Here is a 26,782-nt window from a genome sequence, read left to right as displayed (position 1 = left end):
TTTTTCTTCTTCAAAAGATGCTAACGTGCTTGTACAAATCTGATTAGTTGCTGCTCTTGAGCATCCAGGGTCAGATCCTTCCTTGGACAAACGCGCGTTCCTTATCCCCCTTATGCCCTGCCACCGGCAAAGCGTAATACAACACAACTCTACCAGTTGCGTTCCTAGCTCTGCGGATAGGGTTTTCACTTCGTTTCTGCTCCCTCTTCAGGCTGGCTGACTCCACAGCAAAAGACATCAAGTCGAACGTGCTGGGTAGAAGTTACTCTTCCCTTCACTTGCCCTTCTTCACTGCTAACTAAATGGTGGTGTTTTAAAAGGAGCGCATTCCCTACAAAGACGAGGATTTCCCTGGAAGTCAAACTCCAGGTCTGATCTGCAAAGAATTCTGCTTCGCGCGCAGAGTGACAAGGCAACAAGTCACGGCTCTGCCACCTGCCTGCACATGCTTCTCCCCCTTTGACAGTTCAAATATCCCCATCCTCAAGGCAATGTTTCTTTACAGCTGCACAGTTTGCATCCTTTTAGGATTCATGCTGACCTCTCTGCTTCCATTTCATCCAAATAACCAGCGAGTCTCATCTCTGAACTTGGAAACTACGTACGGTAAAAGCGTCAGATAGATAAGCACAGCGCAACTGGAGGCAGTGGGTAAGCACGGAGACGCGTTAGCATGATCTGGTATAGTCTCTGACCCAGTTTTCACGAATGTATAGATTTGTTCACTACTAGGTTCGTTTAAATAACTACAAAGGTCACCAGACTTGGCAGAAGAGACGTTCAGATGCAGCCTAGAAATATCACAGAAGATCCCTAGAACATGATTGACCGTATATGGTGGCAAGATGAAAAAGTACGACGAAAACCACCTGAGGTTGCGCTGCTGATGGATAACTGAATGGTATGGTCCAAGCAGAGAAGCAACAGTTTTTTCAAGAGCAGTTAACAAACTACAAAAAAATTTAGAGAACGAAAGGAAACGAGTGGGTAATAATGCTTTGGCCAGGCTCCCTGCCCCTCCACAGTGAAGCGTTTTGGACACAAGTTTACGATGATAACAATTATGTTAGTCAACCAAGTTTGGATCCTCCCAGCGCTAGGCACTGTACAAATACAGGGTGGAGAGCAATCTTCCTCCTTAAAACTGCGGTGTAACAGGCAAGCTGGCAGAAGGGGTAGAACAGCACAGCCCCCAACACTGCGGAAGCAAGTAACGGGGTAGTGCTCCCATTTTGTTCTGGGCTTTTCAGTCACAACCTAGTTAATGACGACTTGCAGTGGGGCAGAACTACTTTACCAGCAATATCCTGACATCTCAAATCAAAGAGTGGAAAAAAACCTAGCTAAGAGCAAGAAAAAACAGATTATTCAGCAAAAAAATTCCCACAGCCTTACCATTGGCATCTTGGACTCCAGTAAGCGCTCCCACTGCTGCTGCGGTTTCACCAGATAGGACAATTTGCCCTCCACCTTGAAGGGTGGCTTCAGCAAGCGTGGCTACTGCATGGGCGGCTGCTTCGCTGCGGACACAGGGGAGGAGGAAGAAGAATTAGGAAGAAGAATGAACAGACAAATAAGCGAACAGCTCAGCTCCAGCAGGATCCGCTTTAACTAGGCATCGTATGGCAAGAGAGCACAAATGCAAAGAGGAGGGATTCTTACCGTGCCCGGCTGAAGTTATCCAGAGGGAAATTCTACAGTGGAGGAGGGACAAAATGAAACAAGCTGATTGCACTGGCCTTTTTTAGCTTGACTCTCTCTTATGCAGAATATCCTTGCCCTCTTACCTTGGCATCCTTTTGCCTGGGACTTTACCACAAGCTTTTGGACAATCCAGGTCAGTCATACCAAGTCATACCAAGCGATCTCATGCCTCTAGTTTCTGGTACACAACTCATTCTTTTGTCATTGCCACATTCGAGGTGTCTGCAGATTTTAGAGCTCCACCTTTCAGCACTGATTCAGCCAGTTTACCGCACGTTGAAATAGGGCCAGAGGTTTACCATTACCAGAATCACATCAGCAGCTCTGTATTTAGCTAAGATGGAACGCTTCTCCCCAGGCCTGTGGTTTAATAAATCTTTCTAGTGAACGATTAGTACCTTAGCACTGTATTCTTAAAGTTCTTCATACGAATGAGGTCAGACCAAAGGTCCCTCTCATGCAGCAACCCAGCTGCGAGAGCAGCCAGTATCAGATATTTAGGAAGGACCGTGTGTGATCCTTCCCCTCCTACACCCTCTCAGCTTCCGGCAGTCAGCCGCGTATTGATTTCCTGCATCACAGACTGCATCTGGACCATCAAGTTTGATTTGTCTAATCCCCTTGGAAACCCATTTATACTTTTTGCTTCCACAACATCCTGTGGCAATGAGTTCCACATTTAATTAGGTGCCGTGTGAATAAAAATGTTGCATTCTGGTAGTCTGAAAAGTACCGCCTTCGTTTTGCTGGGCAGTCCTTAGCTCTGATACTGCAAGAAATAGCAAAACTGTTCCGTTTTCGTTTTCCCGTCATTTTATCCCAGTGATCTCTTTTCCAAGGTGAAGAGCCATAGTCCACTTACTGTACAAGGACTCTTCCTGGCTTCTGATCGCTCTTGGCCTTTTCCAGATCTTTTCTAGTGTAAGACATGTGAGGGGGGTGACCGTTTCTCACGCTATTCAAGATGCGCACACTCCATGAGTTAGTACAGCGGCCTAATTCTGCTTTGTCCTCTGTGCCTTTCCCTACAATTTCTAATATTCAGCTTACTCTTTTGACAATATCAGCTGAGCAGTGATCAGAGACTCCTGCAGGATAGTTTCCTGAATGCTTTGCTGAATGGTAAATGGTAACATATAGTCCCTCTCTGGGTGTATATACAGGAGATATTTCTTCATGTATGTATTGCTTGGCATTTATTGACATCAGATTTTATTTGCCATTTTGCTGCACAGTCAAGAGAGCTGCGAGCATCCTTCAGCAGCAATTCGGATTTCTCTAGACCTCTCGGATGACTATTAGCTACTTCTGGTGACCTACTACTATTCACAAAACTACTTCAGAAGTACCTTCTTTGTACAGCTGAATCTCCTACCATTCCTTACCTTAATGAACTAAAAAAGTAGGCAATTTTTTTAGCCTTTCCTATGCAAGAGAGAGACCAGAGAAGTCAACTAGCTTCCCCTAGAACGCTTTTCCGTAACTGCCCCTCTTGTTCTCTAGTAGATCAGTTGATTCAAGCATTTTCTACGGACATCCTACTTGTTGCTTCTCTTTCCTGATTTCCTGCTTAAACGTTGCCCACTTTCCAACAGAATTCATGCAGGGTGTATTTTCATTTTTAAACAGCAGCTCCGTCACTCACAGTAGCTCTTAAACATCGCTACTGAACCAGAATATTTTGCCATTCTGTCTTCCTACTTCCTTTAGCTAATCTCTCCTGCAAATCTGCTGCTCTGTGATGGCACTTACAGCGCAGGAAGGCCAGCTACAGCACAGCAAACTTGGGGGTAGACATGGATTTACTGGCGTAACTCTGTTTCCCAGACGTTGCACAATATTTATTTGAATCCACTTTCCAGGGCAACTTAGTATTCCAATCATCTGTTAAGGCTGCATCCCTGAAAATAATAATGATCTGCTGCATAAAAGCTTCTTCCAGTTACAGTGTGCTCCACAAACATTAATTGGTTCAAATCAATGAATCAGTTCCCTCCCCACCTTGTCCTCTTTTACTAGAAGGCCTAATATTTCCCATCCTCAAACACCTGATAGAGGTTGCTACATCTGTCGCAACATGCTGTTTGCAGAGATACTGCTCTACATGGGACTACGAGAAACTCCTCTGCTCTCTGTCAGCAGGCATCGAAGCACGAATGAGAGATGGCAGCTTTGAGCTAAATTAGGCATAGAGTTTCCAGAGCTGGTAAGAGCCATCAGCTCTCAAGGGCTGGCGTCTTGCTGAGATCTTCTTACAGGTAGGGGAAAGACTGCAGTCCGACTCCCGCAACAGCTGAAGTCGCAAAGAGCGTTTCGCGGTGAAGGAAAAAACACACCTCCTCCTGCATGGAGGCGTTCTGGAGGGCAGCCGCCTGGAAAGATGGGCCTCTCTTCCCAGCCCTATCACAGTCAGCAGAAAAAGAGAACCAGAGGAGGACAACAAGCCGGGAAATAAATCAGCTCCTGTCACAGCTGGCTTCCCAGCGTTTTCATGAGTGGCTGTTTCCCACCCAAGGATCAGCCCATGCTGCCACTGTTGAGAAGCGACCGACGCTGCTGCAGCACAAGGACCAGCCAGCGCCCCACAGGGAAAACGCGAGGCCCGTCATTCCCACTGCAATGCTGCTAACGACTTCGTGTTGCTCCGGAACTATGAAGCTCCTTGGCCAAACTTATCATAGGGCTCTCCTGGGTTTAAACACAGCTGATCTTGTCTTGTGGCATGATTTATTGAGGGCTCTTCCATTCGTATTTTCTAGGAGACTCTCTTTAGCTTTAACAACACTTCTTTTTATTCAGGAAATGGAATTTCCTAAGTTAATGCAGGGAAAAGAACTGCTCACTGTGACCTTAAGGGCTAAAACTAGCGTGATGGCATGAAATAAAATCAAAGGCACCCTAACGTTCTTTGCTGCAGCTCCACACCTAGTTATTTCAGCTGCACTTCTTACAGTCTCTTAAAAAGATTAATTTTTACTTTTACAGTAGAACTATTAGTAAAAAAGCCTACTTAATCAGCCATAGCTGAAAGGCAGGTAGCAGAAAAGAACATATCTGATGGACTCGATTGCCAACAGAAGAAGTAGTTCTAGATTTGTTTTTGATTCAGTTGCAAAAGCAATTTGGAAGCAAGCTGTTGAATGTCCCCAGGGTCAAGGTGGCCGTTTTAGTAATTTGCAGTCGGTCTATAACGAGGTCTTGGAGCTTCATTCTAACCACCACTGTGGACTTGGCTCTTGTCCTTTGCCATGGCTGCTCAGCCAACAGCCGTTAGTCCAGAATCCTGATTTGGATGAAGCAAATATTTTGCTGACTCCCCGCCAGCGTGAAACCTTTTACGCTGCTGGCACTGATCACACATTTCTTACTATTCTCCTAGTCTACCAGGATGCAGCTGCAGCGTGTCACAACCATTTCCAGCTTTAAGAACAGCAGGTAGAGCTTAAGCAGCTCAGTAGAGCTGAGCAGACACTGCTTCCAGCTGCACAGACCAGTAGAGAATTATGTCGCAGACCTCGGTAAATACTGAGTACCACCAAGAATCCAACAGAGCTTGTTCCAAGATGAAGAGGAAGCATTGCCATTGCAGCTCATTCAACATCTACTCCAGAAACACATTTGGGAGAAGCACCAGCCTTTAGGAGAGATTCTGATTCCTGAAGAGAAACTATACTGCCACACAAGTGGGAAATTCAGCCTTAGCTTTTTAATAAGGGACCATTAACAATACTGAGGGAGAAACAGGCCTGCATACTTAAAAAGTGCTATTAGCACATCGTGACTCTTGCTTGTTTGGCATGCTTACTTCTGTAAGTGGACACTTGCTGTACAAACAAGATCGCTAGCGGGTACAGTTACTACCTATCTTTTTCAACATATTTCCATTTCAGTGTGCTTCTATGGTTACAGAGGAACTCAAGAACGGTCCTGCAGACTCCTGAACACAGGGGGAACAAGCAATTTGCTAATGGAAAAACCTCTACTGGCACTGTGGACAATGGTTTTGTACCACTAGAGTATGAAGCTGGAAGGAAGTGCACGCCCACGTGCTTCACATCATCTCCTCTCAGCCCATACCTGTTGAGTGCCATGGTAACAGTTGCTCCTTGCTGCATCTCCTGAGATGCTGCCACTGCTGCTTCTGCCAACGATGCCACCGCCTGCGTGGCCTCCGATGCCTGCGTCGTCTGGATAGTCATCTCGCCCCCCTGTAGCGTTGCCCAGTTCTGCTCCACCTATTGGGGGAAAACAACGAAAAAAGGCTCTGGGATAGGAAGCCATCCTGTGAACGGATGGCTGCTTCCTAAAATGTCTTTGCAGAATCCTGCACGTGCTCTGACTCTCCTCTGAGAGGCTCCAATCAGGAAAAAAGGGCACCAGGGGAAGAAGCTGGAGATCCACCTGAGAACATCTTTGGACCCTACAGTCCTCTCTCAGCCGTGAATTTCTATTCAGCCCACGATTCTAGCTGCTGTTCTCCGTATGTTCCATCTTCAAACAAGAACCTGTGTTTTCTTACATATGTGGAAGGCATTCCCCATAAATGTCTGAGGCACCTCATCCTCCCTCAAACCCCTCTTTTTTAGCCATGTCCACCACAAGCCTGGGCAGTGGTTAGATCGTGGCTGTAGTCACATCACAGTCTGTCATTCTGGGCAGTTTATTAAGCAGCTATATTTCTGCGGAGCCTGGAGTCCTCGCACGGATCACTGTCCCACAGGGGAAAGTGCTGCATCTTGCCTCACTATATCTACTTGTCTGCATCCATCTGCTGTCATTTTGGGGAACAGACCATAGTCTCATTTAGGGTTTATTTGTATAGCACTTGGCATAAAGCCATTTGAGTTCATGACTGGAATTTTTTTGTGCTGCGCTAATCCAACTAATACAAGAAAACGGCAGAAAAAAAGCCCTCTGTTCATATATTTTAGGTACTCTTAATTGCTTTACTTCAGACCTTTACATGGCTAGGAGTCACAGCACTTAAAGATCACCCAGCCTCGGTTTCTCATTTTCCACCCAGCCCTTGCTTGTGTGTTTGGGACTTCACAACTCATGAGACATTGAGTGTATGGTCAAAAATCCACCAGGATGCAAACTAGGAATAAGCATTGGATCAAAAGACTAAAGAACCAGAGGATGAAGGCCCATCAACAACAAATCCTACTGGTTGCTTTGCAAGACGAAGATCTTTCCTCCCCTGTCTCTCTTCCCATCCCCATAAATGTTACAGGCCACTGATCATCTTGCTAAGACTCTGGCCCATCCTAATAGGAAGATCCCAGAAGGTGATGAAAAGAAACCCTTCAATTTGTTAAGATGGAGAAAGCTAAAAGCGTCCATAGAAGCAGAGCTGGCTTAAGGCTCTTCACATAAGCAAAAGTTTAGCCATTCTCAGCAGTCTGAGGTCCAAAGCAACTGCTTTGTTTGCCTGGGCAGGAAGATCCAAAGCAAGTAGGAAGTAGTGAGATAGTGCATTGAGAAAGGGAAAAAGGAAGCTGATTTTAGAGACGACAACATCTTTCAGAAACGATGCAGCGAAGTTTGAGCGCCCACAGAAGAAGAAATTGCAGATGGTAGAGGTCTCGTCTCGAGAGACAGACATCAGGTTTATGGCACTCATTAGCCATGCCAAAACAGAACCGAAGCAAGCCTGAGCAGGAAAAGTATTTCTCACCCGCAGGCAGAGGGGGAACAGACATATATTTTTTCAAATATACGCTAATACGCGTTTGAGTGATAAAGCAGGTCTCCGCTGTGATGGACAATGCCCTGCAATTCAGCTGAGTTGTTTCAGAAAAGGGGAGGAGTAGGGCCCGGAAAAGAGGGAATTATCCAGACCTTTCTCCCTACTAATGTGAAGGCTGTGCTGGCGAGATCTTAGCTAGCATCCCTGCTCCGTGCTGCTCTCTGTCAGCATCATTTGCTCAGAGCTAACTCAGATCTATGCACGGCACCACACCGCAGGACAAAAAAACATTCGGAGAGACTGCCAGCAGGCTGTGGGTCCGACGGTACGGGGATGTTGTACCCATTCACCGATGTATGTTTACTTTCATATCTTTATTTTGTCCAAGATATCACTGAGGCACTTCATTCACATAAGAAAATCAGGGGAACGCAGGCATCCAAATCCTATCTGTGCCTTTGAAAATTTTCTTTTGGGTCTCAGGAGACACAGCTGGTTCGGCAAACCCTCAAAGCAGCTGTGAAGTACTCCAAGGCCGCAGCCCCGAACACCAGGCTATGTCCCTTTGGTTCTCGGACAGAGATACGGTCCTGCGTTGAACAAGGCTGTTCTGCACTGCCACCTGTCGCCGCAAAAGCCCCATCCGCACAGAGCCGAGCAGCCAGAGCTCGCCGCTCCCGCACGCAGAGGCACCTCGGCCAGGAGTTCAGCGGTAGCAAAGTGGCAGAAAACTACCTGCGGTCTCGGCGATTTAAAACTGAGCTTGGTGATGGGAAATAAAGTAGGAAAATCCCTTTAGCCATTTGTCTTTAAAAAAAAACCATCACTGTATTTTGTTACTTAATTACAAAAGCAAAACAAAACAAACGTGAAAAAATGTATGAAAGCTTGAATATTTAGATTTAAGAGTCTGAAGTGGCATGATCGAGTCCTCAACGGAAACAACTCTGCCAAGTTTTAAAGTCCTGGAAGAATAAAAGCAACAGTATGATGCTCTACAGTATCTCTTATTATCTCTGTACTAATGCGCATTTATACAGGTCTCTCCAGGATTCACTTGCAAACCTCTCTAAAAGCTGCAGCAGAGAACCAGCCCCATTTTGTCCAGAGATCAGAGGCCAAGGAGTCACACAATCTGCCCAGAGCTATGCAATATCTTTTGCTAACCACTGGCTCAAAATAACCCCGACATCACTCCCAGCACTGAATGAAAACCCAGCGCTCAGGATCTAAACCACACATGAAATCCACATACCCAATATGAATACACCAATGTGCATTCGTGCAGTTCATTTAAGAATCTTTATCTGCTATAGCAGATCTCACAGAACAGATAATCTATAGCAGATATCATAAAACTTATGAAGTTCAGCACGGGAGGCTTTCATCATAATTTCATCCATATACTCCTGAGTCAAAATGACTATAGCTCAGCACTTTTTACTCCACATACAAAATTTCATACAAAGTTGTGTTCCCATTGATTGTGACTATCACTGCAGGGCAGAGTAGCAAGGTTAGGCGCTTTCTGCGACCACTTAAGTGTAGAAAATTTAACTTTACCAAAGTTCAGACAGGACAATTCTGCTCTGTACGCAACGAACGTGACCCAGACCCTTACCTCTCCATCAGTCACTGCAGAATAATTGACTTGTGCAACGGTAACTGTGGTAGGCAACTCTGAGGCATCAGCCAGCGTGGCAACTGTAGCACCAGTGCCAACCTACAAAAGTCAACAAAATGCAGCTGAACACATTTGTTACTGCAGGAAAACGTCCATACAATTCAAGCAAAGGGACACTCAGATGCTTTCAGATTAAAAGGCACTGCATCTACAGAGAATAATAGTAAAGGGCAGAGCTCACAGAAAATACTGGGCTGCGACAAGAGCCAGGGGAGGAAATCACAAAGTCACACACTAGAGCAACGTTAGTTTGTGGCAGCTTCCAGAGCAGACAGGGCCCAGGAGTTAAGTTTTGCACAGCCCTCACACATGCCGTCTCCTACGTTCCCAATAGGAGATTTGTTAGATTCTCCTCGATTCTCCCAGTGTCTCAAACGGTAGCTGCAGGACACCGCTGCCGTTCCCAGGTGAGAGCGTGGTGCTCAGGTGGAGCCAACACACTTCTCCCACTGGGTAGATGCAGTCCTGGATCAGTACACCCTGCATATCAATCCTCATTTATAATGCCCACTGCCTACCACTCACAGGGTCTCTCCTCTCCAGGCACTTGACAAACATTAGTTCATCCTCAACAGCCCACTGGCCTTGGAAATTCTCTTTTCCTCTTTAATAGCTGGGAAAAAGCAAAGGCGGAGTTGTGCAGCCTAAGGAGAATTTGTTTCTAAGGAGAATTAAACTACAGAAGCTAGAAAGTCAATGGGATCTCAGGTGCCCAGCACCTAAGAGAACACTAGTCAAAGGGAAAATGTACATCAGCAGGTGAGCAAACAACCAGCTTGGCAAGTCTGCCTGGCCTGGGGAGGGGCAGGGGGGAAGCACTGAAAAGCTTTCATTTGAAAAAACAGCCCATGGTTTTATCTTCACGGCTGTGAGAACAGCCGACAGAAAACGTTGTTTCAGACCACGAAAATGTTGATGCTCACACAGGTATACAGCTGGGCCGGTTAGGTACAAGGCAGCGGTGGTGGTTTAGAGACGCAGGGGAAACTGAGGTTCAAATCTCATCCCCGCTAGGAGCTCCTGGGAAGTTTCAAGAGAGCAATTCAACAGTCCAAAACCTGGGCTGCCAGAACCTGCCTCCCCATAGAGGGAAGGGAGAGAAAATAGCGGCGCCATTCAGCCACCGCTTGAACGCAGACCTTTCTGCCTGGGTCCCCTACTGTAAAATGGAGTAAGAGACATACTTATCTCATGCAGCATCATGAGGATACATACATATTTGTTGTGCAGTACCTCATGTATAAGAGTAGGATCAGGGGACACAGAAGTACCTAATGTCATAGATTAACATACGTTTCAGGCCATCAGCACCATTAAAGAAAGAGTCCCACCACCTCCCCTCTCATCACTCTGTCCCATTGCCACCACAGGCCTCGTGCGGTCACGTGAAGAACTGTTTTTGCTCGTTAATTTGGTTAGTTACATCCAGGTCAGATCCCTGAACTGCTTAACCAAGCAGCTGCAGAAACGCTTGCACTGTCCTAAGGGAGGAAGCAACAGGAGAACGGGTGGAAGTGGGGAAGAGAGATGATGAGACTGCTTCTTTGAGTGCGGTTACTGGCTTGAAAAGGCCACAGGTTAAGATAGCAAGACAAAGACAAAATTTTTGAAGCACAAGTTAAGCTACCAAAAGGAGTTTGCTCTAAACCACCTCCCAGACGCTGGCAACTCGCTCCCAGAAGTGTGAATCGTGCAGGGTTTCGCTCACCTGGATGAGGGACACGGTGCCATCAGGGTTACTGAAGGTTTGTACCACTGTCTGTGACGGCACCAGGTGCGCTATACTATGTGTGGCGGTTGTCTGCTGTTGTGTCTGCTGATCCTCAAACGCATAGAGCAGGTCCTCACGCCCATGCTGCTTGTAGCAGTTCTTCACAATAGTCCGCAATGCTTGAGTCCATGACACCTACCAGTAGATTTTGATGAGAAGAGTCAGTTAAAGAAAGAGTTTTCTGAACCACGTCAGTGGTGCTGTGATTTGCATGCTTATCTTTCATAGGTTTTGAGTCCTTCTCAATAAAGTCTTAACCAAAAAAATCCACCCCCCAACCTAATAATCCCTCTCTCCTCATCTCCCTCATTCCTCAAGACTCAGAAACCACCCCAGAAAGCTACTGCATTTCTGCCTACTGTTACCAGAACAAGCACATCTGGCCAAGGGGAAGGGCAAGTTTCTCAATGAAATCTGTTTCTCAGGCTTCCAAGGAATTCTAATCAAGGGATTTGGGCTGACAACCAGAAAACCACCCCCACCTAGGAAAAGGCCAACCGCCACAGCATCGTTTCCAGCCTTCTTAAGCATCCCTCACCACCCAGGCAGAGAACATCAGCCTGCACAAGCGTTGCCCTTCTGCACGTGCAGGTAGCTTTTTTTGATGATCTCCTTGTGACAGGTTGGTAGAAACATCACCTGCATACAGGATCCCTTGCTGTCACTCATACCCAAGACCTTTTCATCCAATTCTCTCACTCCTTTTTTTTCCTGGCTCCATTGCACATTATTGACTGCTTCCCTTTAAATGGAAAGGTACCTGCTGCTCAGGATAGGATAGTATCCTTCAAGAGCTTCATGAAGTCATCATGCAGGCTCTACAGTAAATGAACTGCATACTTGGAAATTACGCTGGCCTTAAGCTAGATCAGCTGCTTTATAAGGTCACAGAGATGAGCAGCTCCTGCAACTAGTGAAAAGGACACCACTGCAGAAAGAGATGTTGTTCAAATACATGCTCGCCACATGACACAGGCAGGGACACAGCGGACTGAAAGTTATGCCTCTCATCTCATTCCTCTCCCATGCTGAATCTCTGAGATGAAGTAAAGGAAGGGCCAACGCAGTAGGTTCCTCTCTCACTCAAGGGGAAAGCTATTTGCACAAAAACTGCTCCCAAGCCCCTGCGCGCAATTTGAAGGTAGTTAGACATACAAAACGCACCCGCTGCTTCTGTTCCTCCGTGCGGACATCACTGCGAACGTTGGCCCATGGAATATCCTCGGGCCACCAGATGGGCTTGCAGCTCTCCTTGCCCCAGCCTGGTTTCCCGCGACCCGTGGAGTACTTCAGCATCTCCGGGATGAACGCTCGCAGCTGTGCCTGGAACAAACAGCATTAGACGGTTGAGGGATTTAGGAACCCACATCTCTGGTGCTTTTGAGATCCATATTACACAGTTATTACATTTCGTTTCCATCCTGTTGGAACCATCAACTGGAAAAGGCCTGAGCATCTGAGAAAAACAAACAAATACTTTACCTTCACCTCCCAACACTCAGCTGAGAAAAGCTTAGGAGCATGTGGAAGAGCAGAAACAAAATTAAGTCAAGAACTTACAACAATAAGGCACGAACACACACTATATTAATATACTTTATGGTTCAAACACTACCATGAAGAGAGCTAACCAACCTGAAGGGGAAAAAAAATTCATAAAAGGGGAGACAAAAAAAAAAAATCAGAAAAACATCAGAAAAAATTCACTCGCAAAGTCTGCACAGTCACAGGAACTCAGACATGAACTAATGGACATTTTACAGAGATGTTGCAAAGAGGACAGTGAGCCACTCTAACTCAAAAACATATACACCCCTACACCTTCCCATCCTTGCACTACAAAAAGTAACGCACACTGGACTAATTTTCTGAAACTTTGTTTTCTTTTGCCAGAGTGGGAACAGCTTTCAACCTGATTATGCTGCTGCTTAGCACCCTCAGAAACGGGCCAACGAGTGACTGTTTTTACCATCCGGAGACAATGCCTTAAAAGCAGAGACTGGCCACGCAAACGAAGCAGCCACGTCACCAAGGGCAAGCAATACCCTGAGCATTAACGCAGGGAATACAAAACTCACACAAGGTTTTACAATGCTCTTGTTATTTGTACTGAGCACTGCTTGGAGGCTCAAGAAAGGGCTGCCTGAGCTTAAGCAGGCTCTGCAGGAACAGAGAAGCAGCGCTCGTGGCCGGGTATGTCAAAGAGCGGTACGTCCTAGCTTTGATGGCGAGTTATTCCAGATCTGCTCTCCCAGCGTGTCAGTGCCACGAGGAGCTCTTGGGCCACCGACAGCCTGGTGCCGCCTGCTTGTCCAGTGCTGGAGAGCAGATCCGTGGACTAGCACGGATGAGGCCACCGCCACAACGGCAGTCCCAGCTAGCGGAGACCCTGGCAGCTCAGGGGGGACTTCTCGTACCTTCCTGATCCTCTGCCATAACTGGGCATTTGAAGGCGTTTTAATACAGAAAACAGCTTTCTTTGAACACATGATTTACTTCACTGCATAGGTTGCAGCAGTAGCTAGGGCCTTTGAAGGCAACCGAAATCTAATGTACTTGTGGGTCCATACACAGTGTGTCTGCTGTACGTCCTGGAAGAAACACCCCTGCTTCAGCTGAATTTCAGTTTCTCCAGCGTCGCTGAACTACAGCAAGGCCAGGAAGAGGCCAAAGTCGACTGGAGAAGGAGCAGCCCCTCCAGTGTGATCCCCACTTCTCTATGTGTATACTGAGCCATCTCAGAGAAGGCACACCAATGTCCCAAATTATAATTCAGGGCAATAAGCAATCTCACCTGCACTTCTACTGCGCCTTTCATCAGAGGACTAGAAGGGGAAAGTTCCCGACCAGAAACCAAGGCACAGAAAATCCACCGGCTTGCCCATGCTCACACACAGGCAACAGCAACCACGTCGGTGTCTTTTTTTTTTTTCCAGCCCAGGCCGAGCCTGTCTATGATACGGCTTCTGTATCCATACCGGAGGGCCAGCAGTCACTCTGATGTGCCCTGGGATCCCAGGTCAGGGGCCCATTTAACCAGTCAAATAAACCTGCTAACGGTATTGAGTTGCCCGGTGCAAAAACAGTTAAAAGCACCTTCCCAGAATTGCTACCTGCAAGCCATGCTCCTTGCTACCAGATGGATTAATTACTGGTCCAGGGGAGTTCAGCAGCTCAAGCTACTCAAGACACTTGTTAAGGACGGTTTGCCTTTAATCCGCCAGGGAGACAATCAACAGCAGCATTACAACCTGCTCCAGCGCGAGGACTTCTCTAATTAGTGTCATAACGAGACCGCAGCTGGGCAGCTCACACGAGTCTCACGCAGGCTACGCATGGAGACAACGACCCCATATCTCCCAAAGGAGCGCGGCTGGGAAGGAACCAGTGCCACCACTTCATCTCTGGTAGTCACACAGTCTACTCACTCCGTCCAAGAAGCACCCCAAAAAATCAAATCGCTGCTAAAAAAGACAACAGCTCACTCCAGTTTCCACTGTGGTCAGCTCCGGAAAGAGCTTATGAGAGCTCCAGCATGGCGGGTATGAGAGAAGCTGTAAGAAATGTTTCTTTGAAACCTTTGGTTTCAAGTCCAAGTGCCTTCTAAAGATTAGCATTAAACTAGAGCCTTAGAGGTAATTAAGTAATCCTCATTCTACCATCTGCAGTGGCCCAGGGCACAGACAACGGCACTCAAGTGCTGGGGACAAGAAGTCCTGTCTGAGGAGCACTCAGCAATGGTCAGGCCTTAACATTTATGCCCTACTTAGGAAAAGGATTTCGACAGCAGCGCACAGCTGGTAACTGGGAACCCTCTCCCCGTCCCACAGCTCGGCGCCGGGGATCTCCCAAAGGCGGCACCAGGGAAGAGCACGTCGAGACCACGCAGGGCCTCGGCTGCACACGAAAGCGGAAGCAGAACCGCAATTGCAGGAAAGCGCTCAGGGATTTTGTTCACTGGCCCTTCTTTTCACAACAGCCAATTTTGGACTGAATGCTCAAACTAAAAAACAAAAAAGAAATCCCTTCCAACTAATGCTGAAATATTCAGATTAAAAAGCGAGGCATCTGTCAAGTTAGCAGCAAAGTTATCATCCCGAATTTCCTGTTATGAAAGCTCGTACGGCCCTGACTGAACCCTGCCAGGTCTTGCTGCTGGCGGGGTGGGATGAGAGAGGGTTTGCCAGTGTAATAAATTCACCAAAGCAAAAAGGAGACCGAGGGTCAGCCTGACTGCCCTCAGCAGGACAGCCCTCTGCACCCAGCAAATGCAGCAGCTTAGGCCTCCTTGCCCCAGGAACCCAATCCAAAATTAACGACCTGGCCAGAGCGCAGCGAGCAGGAGGTGCCGCGGGGCGCTCGCTGCCCCAAGCAAGGATCGCTCGGACTGTCGAGCACCCCAGCTGCGGAGCAAAGGCCGGGTTACAGCACAGAAATCACCCGCTAGGCCAGCCCCATCAGACACCCTGCTTACGTCTGCTGCTCTTCCCGCACAGAAGCGTCTGATGACGGTCCTACACTTCATGCAAACCTTTCTTCTCTTCTACCCCGAAACTGCGGTGAAGTCATAAATAAGAATTACTGACTCGTTCTGTTTCAGAGGGGCACGTTTGGGGACTAGGCTGCATCTCCCAGGATCACCGGCTCCTGCTAGAAGTTTGGAAATCCGAGTGCTGGACGCAACTGCTCGTTCCATGGTGGCGCTGGAAATCGGGCACAAGGCAAGCTCTGAAATCACAGGCTGCGAAAGCAGCAGCTCCTGCAAGACACGGTTAGAAGTACGCGCTCCTCTTGCTCCCCGTGCCCAGCACCTGCGGGACTAGCTGCCCTTTCCCCTCCGCTAAAAAACAACCGCCCAGCGCCGGAGCGCAGCTGCGCTGGGGACCAGATTCCTCCCTCGTCCCGGGGTGGCCGCGCTGCAGGATGCTCCCTCGGCTGCGTGCCGGGGCGGCAGCAACGCACGCCGTCCCCGCATCGCTCGCGGGCCGGGCGGGAGCACCGGCCAGCCTTGCGCCCGGGCAACTGCCGGGCGGCGTTGCCCGTCTGCAAAGACAGTTTGAGAGTATCGCACCGAATTTAGTTATCATTTTTCCACGCTTGGCTTCTACGTACAGGCCCACAGCTCCATAAAGCTATCTGCTCTATACGCTAAAACTTTTTGCGCAGCTGCATGCAGAGGTCAAGCGGGATTTTCGAGAAGGCAAGATAAAAGTTTTGTGAGCTTGTATAAGCAGCCTACAAGTCATAGGAGGATAATTAAAAATAAAAAAAAAGTCAGATTAAAGGGCAAATGACCTGTTCAGGAAAGCATAAACAACTCCTAGCGACCTCAGCGAGAGCTGAGCGAAGTACTGGCCTCAGCATTCGCCAGCCTTACTCCTTAGTGACACCAGCGAGCAACTGAGAACAAGTTCACGGACAAAAACAGCTCTGACATGTAGTGTCAAACCAGCCAGAGTCTACAAAGCAAAGCGATTTCTCTGTATAACGGCTTCAGGGTCCCAGCCGCACTGCAATACATTTTTCCTACGCATCTGAGGTGGGTGGTGATACTCTCCATTCACAAGTTCATAGAAACATCTTTGCACAGGTCAGTAAAGGTTTTATTTCCCTCAAGACCACCAAGGAAGCGGAGCAATTAAAAGGAGAGATATTTTCCTCTGCTCTTTGAGGAGCTAACGCCTCTGCCACCTGCCTGCTGGCACCCGCGGAGGCCTCGGTTTTCCGCTCCTCTTAATTGCGCTGCCCAATTTATATTTATAAATATTTCCGTTTTCCACAGGGCTTTGTACAACTTAGTTGAAAAGGCTCCTTTCTTGTTAGCAAATGCAAAGAATTGCGTCTGCAGTTCTGGGAATCGAGACTGCTGCAGCACACGGTGGCAACTCTAGCTGTGCAGCAGGTTGCAGCGATTTTGGAGTCAGCCTTGTCGGCCGCTCTTTCAAACTTGCGCATTTCAAATTGCCGCTGTGGCAGAGAAACGACTGCATCGTGGCTTCATCTTATTCAGCGCATCTGTGTATTGTTTCTAATTTTAAAGTTTGTCCTCGAGTCTAGCAAAGACTATACAGCCACAGGAGCTGGATTCTTTCTGTAACAAAATTATCACCTAAGTATCATCTTTACTCCTTGAAAATTTTTCAAGGGTTGTGGGTTGTGAAAATCTACCCAAGAAGTCGCAGTCCTGCCAATTAGATGCAATGCTTTATCCTCAGAACGGCCTGCAGCCATCCAAGGATCTCAAAGCATTTTAACAACATTTACAAAAAGCCATCTCTATAACCCACGCAGGGAAACGGAGGGCTAAATGTTGGTCACGGCCCACAGCACGTACACCCCACAGCGGCTCTGCTAACCGGGGAAAGGGACTAACGGTTAGTTCAACTGCGCACAAAAGCGTGGAGTCTGTCCACAGCTTCCAAGAAACCGTGGACTGTTTTCAGCTACCACATTGCCCCGCACGGACGAATGTCGCTCCTAATAAGATGCTTGCTTTCCCACAGTGCACCATGGACGGAGAGGCTCGGAGCTGCTGTGCTGTTGCCTCAGCAGTTTGCACACTTGCTCACGGAAGTTCAGAGCCGAACGCGGAGGAAAAATCACTCCTTGTTTAACAGAGCCGCAAGAAGTCTGGGAAGGCAGGAGGGCTGTGCGTGGGACCGGCTAGCAAAGCCCCGGTACTGCAGGTCAACAGTCCTCCTTCACTTAGCCGTGACCGCCTCCAGATCCCAGCTGGCAATTGCGTCCTCACTATTCTGGGCGCCATACAAAGACGATCAATTCTTTGGGGTAAGGGCGCTATTTGACTTGTGTCATGCATATTCTCCATCCTACGGCAGTCTTTCTTGGACTGAGGAAGACTGGATTCAGCTTCTGTAAGGGTTTTTGCATCTTCCATCCCAGTAACAGAAAAAAGCCCTTGCCAGCAGTGCAGAACTAGCGCCTAGGACTGGAGAACCGCCTCCCACAAGGAAACACAGAGCAATCAAATGCCAGGGGCAACTTAGCTAGGCCAAATCTTTGTGCAAGAGTTCCTGAAGACCAAGGCCATGCCATGTCTAGAAGGAAAAAACCTGTTTTTATTTTTAACTTAACGCAAGAAGTATTTGTAGAATTGTACGGAGCTTGTATAGCCAAGTCTGGAGGGGAAATAGGAAACACTTAAGCCATCCTTGAGGTTAAAATATTTAATTTCCATCTCTATCACAAAAAATAAACAATATGCATTATAAATCCAGTTGAAGGCTTCTCTGAAGTGAGAGTTTGTCACTTTTATTGCTGTTTTGACAGCAACATTAACAGTCAGAGAGTTGACAGATCTTTTCATTGGCCTTTTTATATATGCGCACATATTCTGCACATTGCAAACCAAAGAAGTTTCTCAGATATGTTACTGTACTGCAATAACCTCACATCCTGGATCTTATCCATCCACCTTCATTTCTAGTCTCTCCTTTCTTCCCACCCCTCTATTAGCAACAGCACTTTTTCTTCGTTCCCTCCTCGGAGCCCATATGTATCTCCTATTTCACTACTCATACCGCACTAGGACAACCTCCCTGTGGTGCAACAAATCTCCGCTTCAATGTCTCTTTCCCCCTGTTTTAAGTCCTGGGCGCTTCTTTTTTTTTTTTTTTTTTAACCTAGGCTTAATTACTACAACGATGAGGCCATATAGAAATCAGATACCCCAAGTGTTTGTTTTGCTAATACAAATAACAGAACTCAGAGCTACACACCCACGTACACGTGGTGGTCTTTCATATTACTCTAACCTACTTTGCGAAACTGTTAATGACCCAAAACAAAAGCTGCTTGTGAGCAGCACTCCTCTGAGGCAAACTGCAGATACCACCTTCCACAGCGGCTTATAAAACTCCCAAGTTTTGCCTTGTGTTGTCTCAGATTAGAAACAGGATCTGTTATGCCTCAGCTGAGATGCAGTTGTCCTCTTTGTAAAATTGTATTAAAAGTGTGAGCTTATCTGATTATACCCAAGTGCGGGAACTGGTGTTTTGACCAGAATGTGATCTTTCTGCAGAGCACGTTGGAAAGTAGCACATCTTTGCTCTATCACAATACCTCTGTGCATATTGTCCAAAGCCCCCTGATCTTTCCATCTTGCTGCTCCCTCTTCCCCTGAAGATCCTGGCTTTCAGCATTTAAAATGTGTTACGGCGCATCAGACTGAGCGTACCCAGAGCCTCTTGCATAGCACAGCTGCCCACATTCAGGTCCTGCACCCCGGGAAGAAGATTTCCCTACAGCTGATCCCTCCCATACCAGGGAGTCTTCCCTCCGGGGCCTTCTCCCCTTTCTCCTAGCAATAAGGAGGTCTCACAACAGCAAAGGGCTGGGCCTGGACAGAAAGGGAGTCCTCTGCTTCCCTAGGCTAGATGACTCCCTGCCTCCATCAGAAGTAACTCACTCATCCCCTGTTCCTAAAGCGGGAAAGCAGGGTTTGAGCTGGACTTAAAGCAATCGGAGCAGAGAGGAGCTTGTCCGTCTACATCAGTCAGAAAGAGGAGGAGGGAACAAATTAAGCATACAAGAAACATCCAAGGAGGATAAAGCAGAACGGTACTTTGCTCGCAATCCACAAGACACCTTCTTGACCTCAGTGCCTGAAAATCACTGCAAAGTGCAGGACAAAGTTTCTCTCTTCATAATTCAGGGGAGGTGACAAAAACAGCTCAAAGGGGAATGTCCCCAGCAGCCTGAGCTCTAGCCCTCAATAACATCTCTGCAGTTATTTGTAGAAAATAAGCACCAATGACAAAGCTTCACACCTAACTACTACCTGAGCTCCTACAGTCCCATGGGAAAGAAGAGATTAAATGCAGCCCCTGGAGACGCAGACAGAAGCTCCAGTGCAAAATACCGGGATTTGACTGTAAGATGCCAAATCTCTTCTTTAGTTCTGCCAAGTTTCCGCCATGTCTGGCTGCTTACCTGGGTCATCTTGTCCACCGAGACGGGAATGCCATCGATGGTGAGGGGCGGCAGCTCTGAGTTAACCTCCTGAGGCGCAGGGGCGTGCTCCGCTAGTGCGGACTCCAGGTCTTCCAGAATCATGCTCTTGTACTTGCGTACCTGTGGGGAATCGTTAAGCTTGGGTAAACAAGGTAAGGAGCACCAGGAGAGGTAAGGGTGCTAGGTAACGGGAAGCAGGGCCAGACACCTTCCCTGAGGTGCTGCAGAACAGAAGGAGCAAACAATGCTAAGCTGGTAAGTAAAAATACCCACTGGCCCTGAAGATTTGGCTGCATCAAAGAGCTGATGATGAAACACCAGGTAACACTGGCAAGTGGAAGTATGCATGGGATTTAGAGAAAAGTTTGGAAGCAAGACCCGTCACAGTCAGGAACTGCTCCATTTTCTGTTGGCCTACGGCAAGGTGCAAGCAGTGAGAGCAGAGCCGATTTCAAACACATCATCACTACCTGACCCCGCTGAATTCAATGGCACACCTGTAATCTCCAGCAGAGAGGGGGCTGCCTCGAACACACATTGCACAGGACTAAGGCATGGAGAAGCTTAAGCTGCAGTCGAGATTAGTGTGCCACAACTGGCCCATAAGCTGGCTACCAAGGGCAGGGCCCACCACTTCTTTCTTTCCTCCCCTAGCTGTGAAGGCTGATAAGGAAGGACCCACAACTTAAGCACTAGCATGCTGAAACGTAGCTACTTCAGGGTGAAGGCGCCATGCAGACACCCACTCAACTTCCAATACAGAAGTGGTAGAAGGGGACATTTCAGTCAAGGATATTCAGCTGTGGTGAGATGTGCTAGGTAATCGATATTTATGCAGAGCAGACAGGTCTTCAGTGCTAGACTCACGTCCATACAGTCTGAGCTCTTATTTCCAGGGTTTTAAATGTGACATTTAGGTCACTACCAGGCTTGCACAGCTGCCTTGAGCTGCAACAAGACCTGCAGAAAGGATGAGCAACTTATGATACAGCTTTTCATAGAGACACCTACCACATTCTCCAGGGGTGCAGCACCAAATACTTTAAAGACAGGATTGGGCTTGGAGGGAGAGATGCACAGAACGATGGCCTGCTGCCCCACTCTGGTGGTGTACTCATCCAGAGTGGCTCGGAGCTTCCTGAAACAGAGGCACAGAACAGTCAATAGATATCAGCTGAAAGCCCAGTCCAAATGCAGCCTTTCACATTATAGATTCCCTTTCCTAATGCTACTCATTCACAAACCAGGTGGGAAAAGCAGCCCCAGTCGGTCAGATTAGCCACATGCTGATTGCACTGCTCCCGCAAGCCTGCTGTGTTCCCTTCAGTCACACAGCAGCTCAGATATCAATTAATCCCACTCCCACTTTTCATTGATGTAAAAAAAAGTAAAGGGAAATCAACTCAGCAGGAAAACTTAGGACAGCAAGGGTCTGCCTTATCTGCTCAGTCACTGACCAAGTGTATCAGGGATACAAAACTTCTAAGGCAGGGTACTCAACATGTTCCAACAAAAGAGGACTTCAATCACAAGTTATTTTACATTCAGCCTCAGAAGAATACAATGCAATTCTCTAGTATCCCAGTCCTACTCAAAAACAGAATGGTAAGCATTCAGCTGACAACTGCATGCCAGGCAAGAACAAGAAATATTGCAACAGCTAACCGCAGGAAACCAGTGTATTCAGACAGCTGCTACATCAGCAGGACCCTCTGGAACGATCTCGCTGTAGGAAGAACCGCCATATCCTTTCCTCCTCTTATTAACTTTTAAACAATGCAAGAGAACATGTCAGAAACTTTGGCAGAAATTTATAAAGCAAGAGCGAAGCAGCAGAAATCACTAGAAAACGATAGCATTGCCATGAGGTCACAATTTATCAGTTATACTGGCCATTTCAGAACCTCCTGTGAACAGCAGACACTTTGCTAAAAGGTAGCACCACCACCATCGGCCTTGCAAAGATCCCAGAATCAGAAATTGTAACTTCCCATTTGATTCACGGTGGTGTAAATAGCAAGCACAAACACGTTAAGCTGATCAAAGCGCACAAAGATGATGCATTTGTCAGTATTTTACAAGTCACCTGTAATTACGTGAAGGGAGAAGAAACAAGTCCTTTACAGAAGAGTTTCTTTAAAAATATATTGGCTACATTTCAAGAGGAAACAAAATTTGCTTTTCAGAAACATTGCAATAAACATAGCTGGATCAGCAGCATCGGGGAACGAGAGAAAAACAGCGGTTTAAAAGAAGGAATCCACTCCCAGTGAATATTATTTAACACTAACCCTGCTATATTTCTTTTCAGCTTGATCACGTGCAAAGGGTGTTATATGATTCAGAGGGATGAGTTAGCAGAATGTAACGAAACCAACTTCGTTTCTCAACAATTTTACAAGAGCTATAATAGGAAAGAAGGAGAAAAGGTGAAACTGGCCATTATTATTTCAGTGCATTAAGTGTGCAGGCAGGGGAAAGGAAGCCAGCAAGTAGCACGGGGAGACAAAACTTCAAACTTTTCTGAGATAACTTGATTAAAAACAAAGCACTTTGAAAAGCAAAAACTGCCTCGTTCCAAAGTCTCCAAATGGGACGAGCCAATATTTAGAAACGTCTCAGGAAGACACAACTGCAGATGATCTTTACAGGCTTGTGGAAAGTCTCTGCAGACACGTCAGCATCCGTGTTCCTATCTAGCCACCAGGTGGGCAGAAACCCCAGAGCACTTGTAATGCAACACCTGCTGAAGGGCTAAATACATCTGTTGTCCACAGACCAAGAGATTCTGTAGTTTCTCAACCTAGAGAAGATGTGGTTCAGCACGGCCAGGCATCTTCCCTCGCTTCTTCCTCCCTTGTGTACTACGGGCTGGGTCACTCTTCAGCACGGACCTCGCGCAGCCACAACAGGCTCTGGCTGGCAAAGGAAACTCAGGTACACATGCCACATTTACTCACAGCTTGTGGAACGACTCAGAAGGATCACTGCATAATGCCAAAAAGATCTCCTTCAGTCGGGAGGTACATCCTCTGTGCCACACCAGAGCTGGGATGTGGCTGCACCTCCAGATTCTCAGGACAGCTGTTGTTAAGGCCACTAAGACTATCTGATAAGGCAAGGTTACCATGACAGACCTGACTTGTGGCCAGTTGGGATTAAAACAGAACGGTGGATCCTCCCAGAATGGTCATGTCAGTCTACTGGTCACAATACCACATTAAAGATGAGTAGAGCTGCCATTTGATCCATTTCTGCGCATTAAAATACAGCTCTTTGGTTCCTGAAGATGCCAAAAAAGCCCCAAGCTGAGCAACTTCTGGGTAGCACATGGTCTCACCACGAATGGCACCGGAAAGGTATGAGGACACAGACCAAGGCAGGAGCGTGCAGGCAGGAGTCCTTACCGTAACAAACGTGTCTGCTGCCTCTTGCGGATCGACGGGTTGGATTCAAAAACGTGCGGTCGCTTTCGTTTTTTACCCGTTGCCACGGCAGCAGCTGCTGCCATTCCCACAGGGCCTGGAACCAAAGCACCAAGGGTGAATCAGTGCACAGCTCAGGACCCACCGGAAAGGACTTCACCGCTGCCCCCGGGACGGTCCTGAGGCTCAGCTCAGAGGCCTCCCCACCGGCCCAGAGTAACCCGAGTTCCCTGCCGAGCTCCCTCCTCTCCAGGACCGGAGGAGCATATCAGAAGGCTCCATTAACCCAACCGGCAAGCCCACGTTCAGTCTCAGGTGAAAGTCATATATTTCACTCCGGAGTTCTCCTCGTAATCACATAATTATGTATTTGGAGCTGCCTGTCTTCGAAACACCACAGAAAACTCCCAAGTGCTCCAAGAGTTGAAATAACGGCCTGCAAGGTAGGAGATGCCGGCAGCAGGAGGGAAGAGCTTAGGTACAGAAACAGGAATCCTGCTCAGACACCTCAACTCCAGCCTCAGGAGCCCAAGTTTCTCCCTAGGGATTAGTGACCAGCTCCGATAGGAAAGGAACTGTAAATCCAGCAAAACAACAAGCAGTAGCTGTTAACCCCAGGAAATGTCCCGCGCTGAGACTAACTGTGCAGGAAAAAAAAAAAAAGCAAGCCTAAAACTTATCTTTGTAGGACAATGCAGTCACAGCTCATATATACGGGCTCGTATATACACAGGCGCATACATAGAGGGTGCGAGCTATTTGTCAGGTAACCAACAATCCCCCTGCGAAAGACAGGCCTGCTACAGCGGCTGTCCCCATCACTGCTCCTCAGGCTTCAGCAACCCTCGGCCGCTGAGACCACCGGTGCACGGGGCCCGTTTACAACCGGCATTGCCCCGACAGCCCTCCAAGAACAGCAGCGACTGACCGCAGCCAGGCGGTGCTATTGCTTTCACAACCAAGCTTTAGACCCAGGTTTTGCATAACTGAGCGTTTTATTCAACACTGAACCCTGTAATGCGTGGTTGGCTGTACTTTCTCCAGAAACGAGTACAGGGTTGGAGGCAGGAGCCCTGGTCTCTAACGCAGGCTCGCGGACCTGCCCTTGACCCCGAGCGGATCATGGTTGTGCTTCGTTTCCCCGGAGAGGCACCGCGTCGGGCGTCATACAAGCACTGTATCACTGTGTTTAAAGAAGATGCAGCTGCTGGGTCAGGATGTCCTAAGCTACTGCTTGCTGGAAGCTGGGCAGTCGCACCAAAGTGGTGCCATGTCTTTTCTTTAGGCAGCTGCTCCTGGAGGTGGGATACACGATGCTGGGCAGACCTCTGGGCTGACTCTAGAGAGCCTTTTTTTTTTTGGTGTTCATGGGTAACTAGCAGCACCCGGGAGCGCCGGGGCCGGGGCCGCGCCGGCGCTGCCGCCCGCTGCCCGCGCCGGGAACTGCAGCCGCGCCGGGCACCGAGCCGGGCACCGGGCACGGCTCTCGGGGACAAGAAAAGCACAAAAAAGGGTAAAGGTGGGGGGGAAGGTAGAGGGGGAAAAAAAAAAGTTGGGGCAGGGGGAAAGCCAGGAAAAAAAAAGGCTCCCATCAAGCGAGGATCAACGGTTTCGCACATCAGTTGTACGTATGTGACCATCGCAGCCTGCCAACCTCAACTTCAAGCGCATCTCCACCCATTAGTCCCCATTTCCTCCCTTCCATTCTTCTTCTGCATAAACTTCTAGTTATTGGCAACAACCTCTACTCCAACACCTCTCCTCCGTTTATATCTGTTCTATCCCCCGAGGCTGGGCCTTCTTGACGCGCATCATCCTTTTCCTTTCATATCAACGTAAATGTTTAGAATGACTTCTCGGGAAACAACTGTCTTTTCACAACGTAGCACAAAGACTCCTAAAGATTTTATCTATTTCTCAAGGCAACCCTGCTGCGCGTCCCGCACCCTATGATATGTGGGGCCTACCTTGTTGCCTAATTTTTTCAAAAGCACGTTCTTCTCCTAGATTGAAAGGTGTTCAGAGCAAGGAATCACTGCTTAGCACTTTTATATACCCTTTAGCACAAACATCTACTGCGTCTAAAAAGTGCTGATACACTTTAGCCACTTTCCACAACTTCACAGATTCAATCAAGCGCATGAGGAGCTTTATTTCTCAGATAAAGTCTGACATGAAGTCCGACCAGTTTGTGAAGGCTTAACTTATCATTGCATTTCTAAACGAGTAAGGCAGATCCATTACAAGGCAAATCTCAAGGACATCTGGCAGGGGCTTCTCCAGAAAGAGTCTGCGATTCCGAAATATTTTCCCCGTCCCAGATATGCCAACTCCTTTGTGCCATCTCCTTGGGTGAAGCCTAGCACGTGAGCTTCCTGACTAGGAAGGGTTGCATAGTATTTACTGGGTTATTTTTGTGTGTGTGGTTTTTTTTAATTTGGGGGTGAAATATGCTTGCTCTTCGACATATCCGGCATTTCAGTTTTCTTTTTGGAAGCAGCATGTATCAGTAGCCTTTGTATTGTCCAGCCTGACCTCTTATTCCCAGGACTTCCGTGTTACGCACAAATAAAGTGATGTGGCTCAACCCAGCAACATTCAAGCAGCCAGCAGACCTTGCGATGAAGCCCTATTAAAGCTAGAGCAATACGGAAACATCCACCACATCCCATTTGGCAAAAAGATCACCCTGCTGCTCTGTTGCTCTCCAGTGCTGCTTGCGACCTTGGCACAAACTATACATCGGATGGAAAACGCTGAGCATGTCAATGACCTTACCTGCTGCAGCCAGGTGGGCAGTGACCTCATCGGCAGCTGTGGAGTTGAGGATGTCCGAGTCATCGTAGGACGTATCCTCCGGCGAAGATGGTGAGTCTTCATCTGCGCTCAGCATGCTGTGCTCTGTGTAGGTGGCCACATGGACCTGCTGCACCTGCTGGGCCACTGCGTGGGCCTCGATGGTGGCCATGTGCTCTGTTTGGGTCACCCCGTGTTCTTCCATTAATAGCTACTGTCAAGGGAGACAAGATATGGCAGAACAAGGGTGATTGACACTGATGCACCGTAAGGGAAGGCAGCTGAAGGTTTCTGAGCCAGCTAGATGAGCAGGCCAGGACCACGAGGGAACAGAGGTTACCTTCCCCATCCATCAGCAGTGCACTTCCAGGAGAGGGAAACCATGACCGCACCAAGAGGCAGATAAGAAACTTGAAGTTTAAGACGCAGCACCCAGAGGCAGTCATCCGTGCTTGAGGAAAGGTCTTTAAGGATTCAGTAACCCTGAGACTATGAGCCCCTCCCCACCACACACCAAAAGATCTGATCAAAGCTGGGACTCACTTTTTGCCCCTCCAAGATCTGGCTTTAAGATGGTCAAGGGCAATATGAAATCTCTCTCCTCCAACCTCAATAGCTCAGGACGCAAATTAGGATCAGAATACGGAAGCTCACTGGCAGCAAGTTGTGTTCTAGAGACTACTTTCATTGCATTTCTTGTTTAGACTCCGGAAGCAGGCAAAATCACTATAACCTAAGCA

General features: G+C 47.9%; 1 protein-coding gene across 4 annotated transcripts in view; it reads right to left on the bottom strand.

Annotated features, from left to right (window-relative positions):
* Positions 1–26,782, bottom strand: part of NRF1 (nuclear respiratory factor 1) — a 71,090-nt gene that overhangs the window by 23,976 nt on the left and 20,332 nt on the right. The window contains exons 2-11 of one of the 4 annotated variants that reach the window (XM_068945118.1): positions 26,383–26,775; positions 26,025–26,256; positions 23,229–23,343; positions 20,833–20,959; positions 19,801–19,941; positions 12,013–12,171; positions 10,786–10,983; positions 9,015–9,116; positions 5,782–5,939; positions 1,396–1,520 (exon numbers count right to left, since the gene is read on the bottom strand). In XM_068945118.1, the coding sequence (XP_068801219.1) occupies positions 1,396–1,520; positions 5,782–5,939; positions 9,015–9,116; positions 10,786–10,983; positions 12,013–12,171; positions 19,801–19,941; positions 20,833–20,959; positions 23,229–23,343; positions 26,025–26,247 (1,348 nt within the window). In that variant the 5' untranslated portion in view covers positions 26,248–26,256; positions 26,383–26,775. The remainder of the gene's footprint in view (positions 1–1,395; positions 1,521–5,781; positions 5,940–9,014; positions 9,117–10,785; positions 10,984–12,012; positions 12,172–19,800; positions 19,942–20,832; positions 20,960–23,228; positions 23,344–26,024; positions 26,257–26,382; positions 26,776–26,782) is intronic. The other 3 variants (XM_068945042.1, XM_068945281.1, XM_068945202.1) reach the window with 3 other exon arrangements.

Source organism: Struthio camelus, chromosome 1 (genome assembly GCF_040807025.1).
Source record: "Struthio camelus isolate bStrCam1 chromosome 1, bStrCam1.hap1, whole genome shotgun sequence".
Lineage (NCBI taxonomy): Eukaryota > Metazoa > Chordata > Aves > Struthioniformes > Struthionidae > Struthio > Struthio camelus.
The sequence above is the reverse complement of the archived record's forward strand: the minus strand, read 5'-3'. Positions and strand labels throughout refer to the sequence as shown.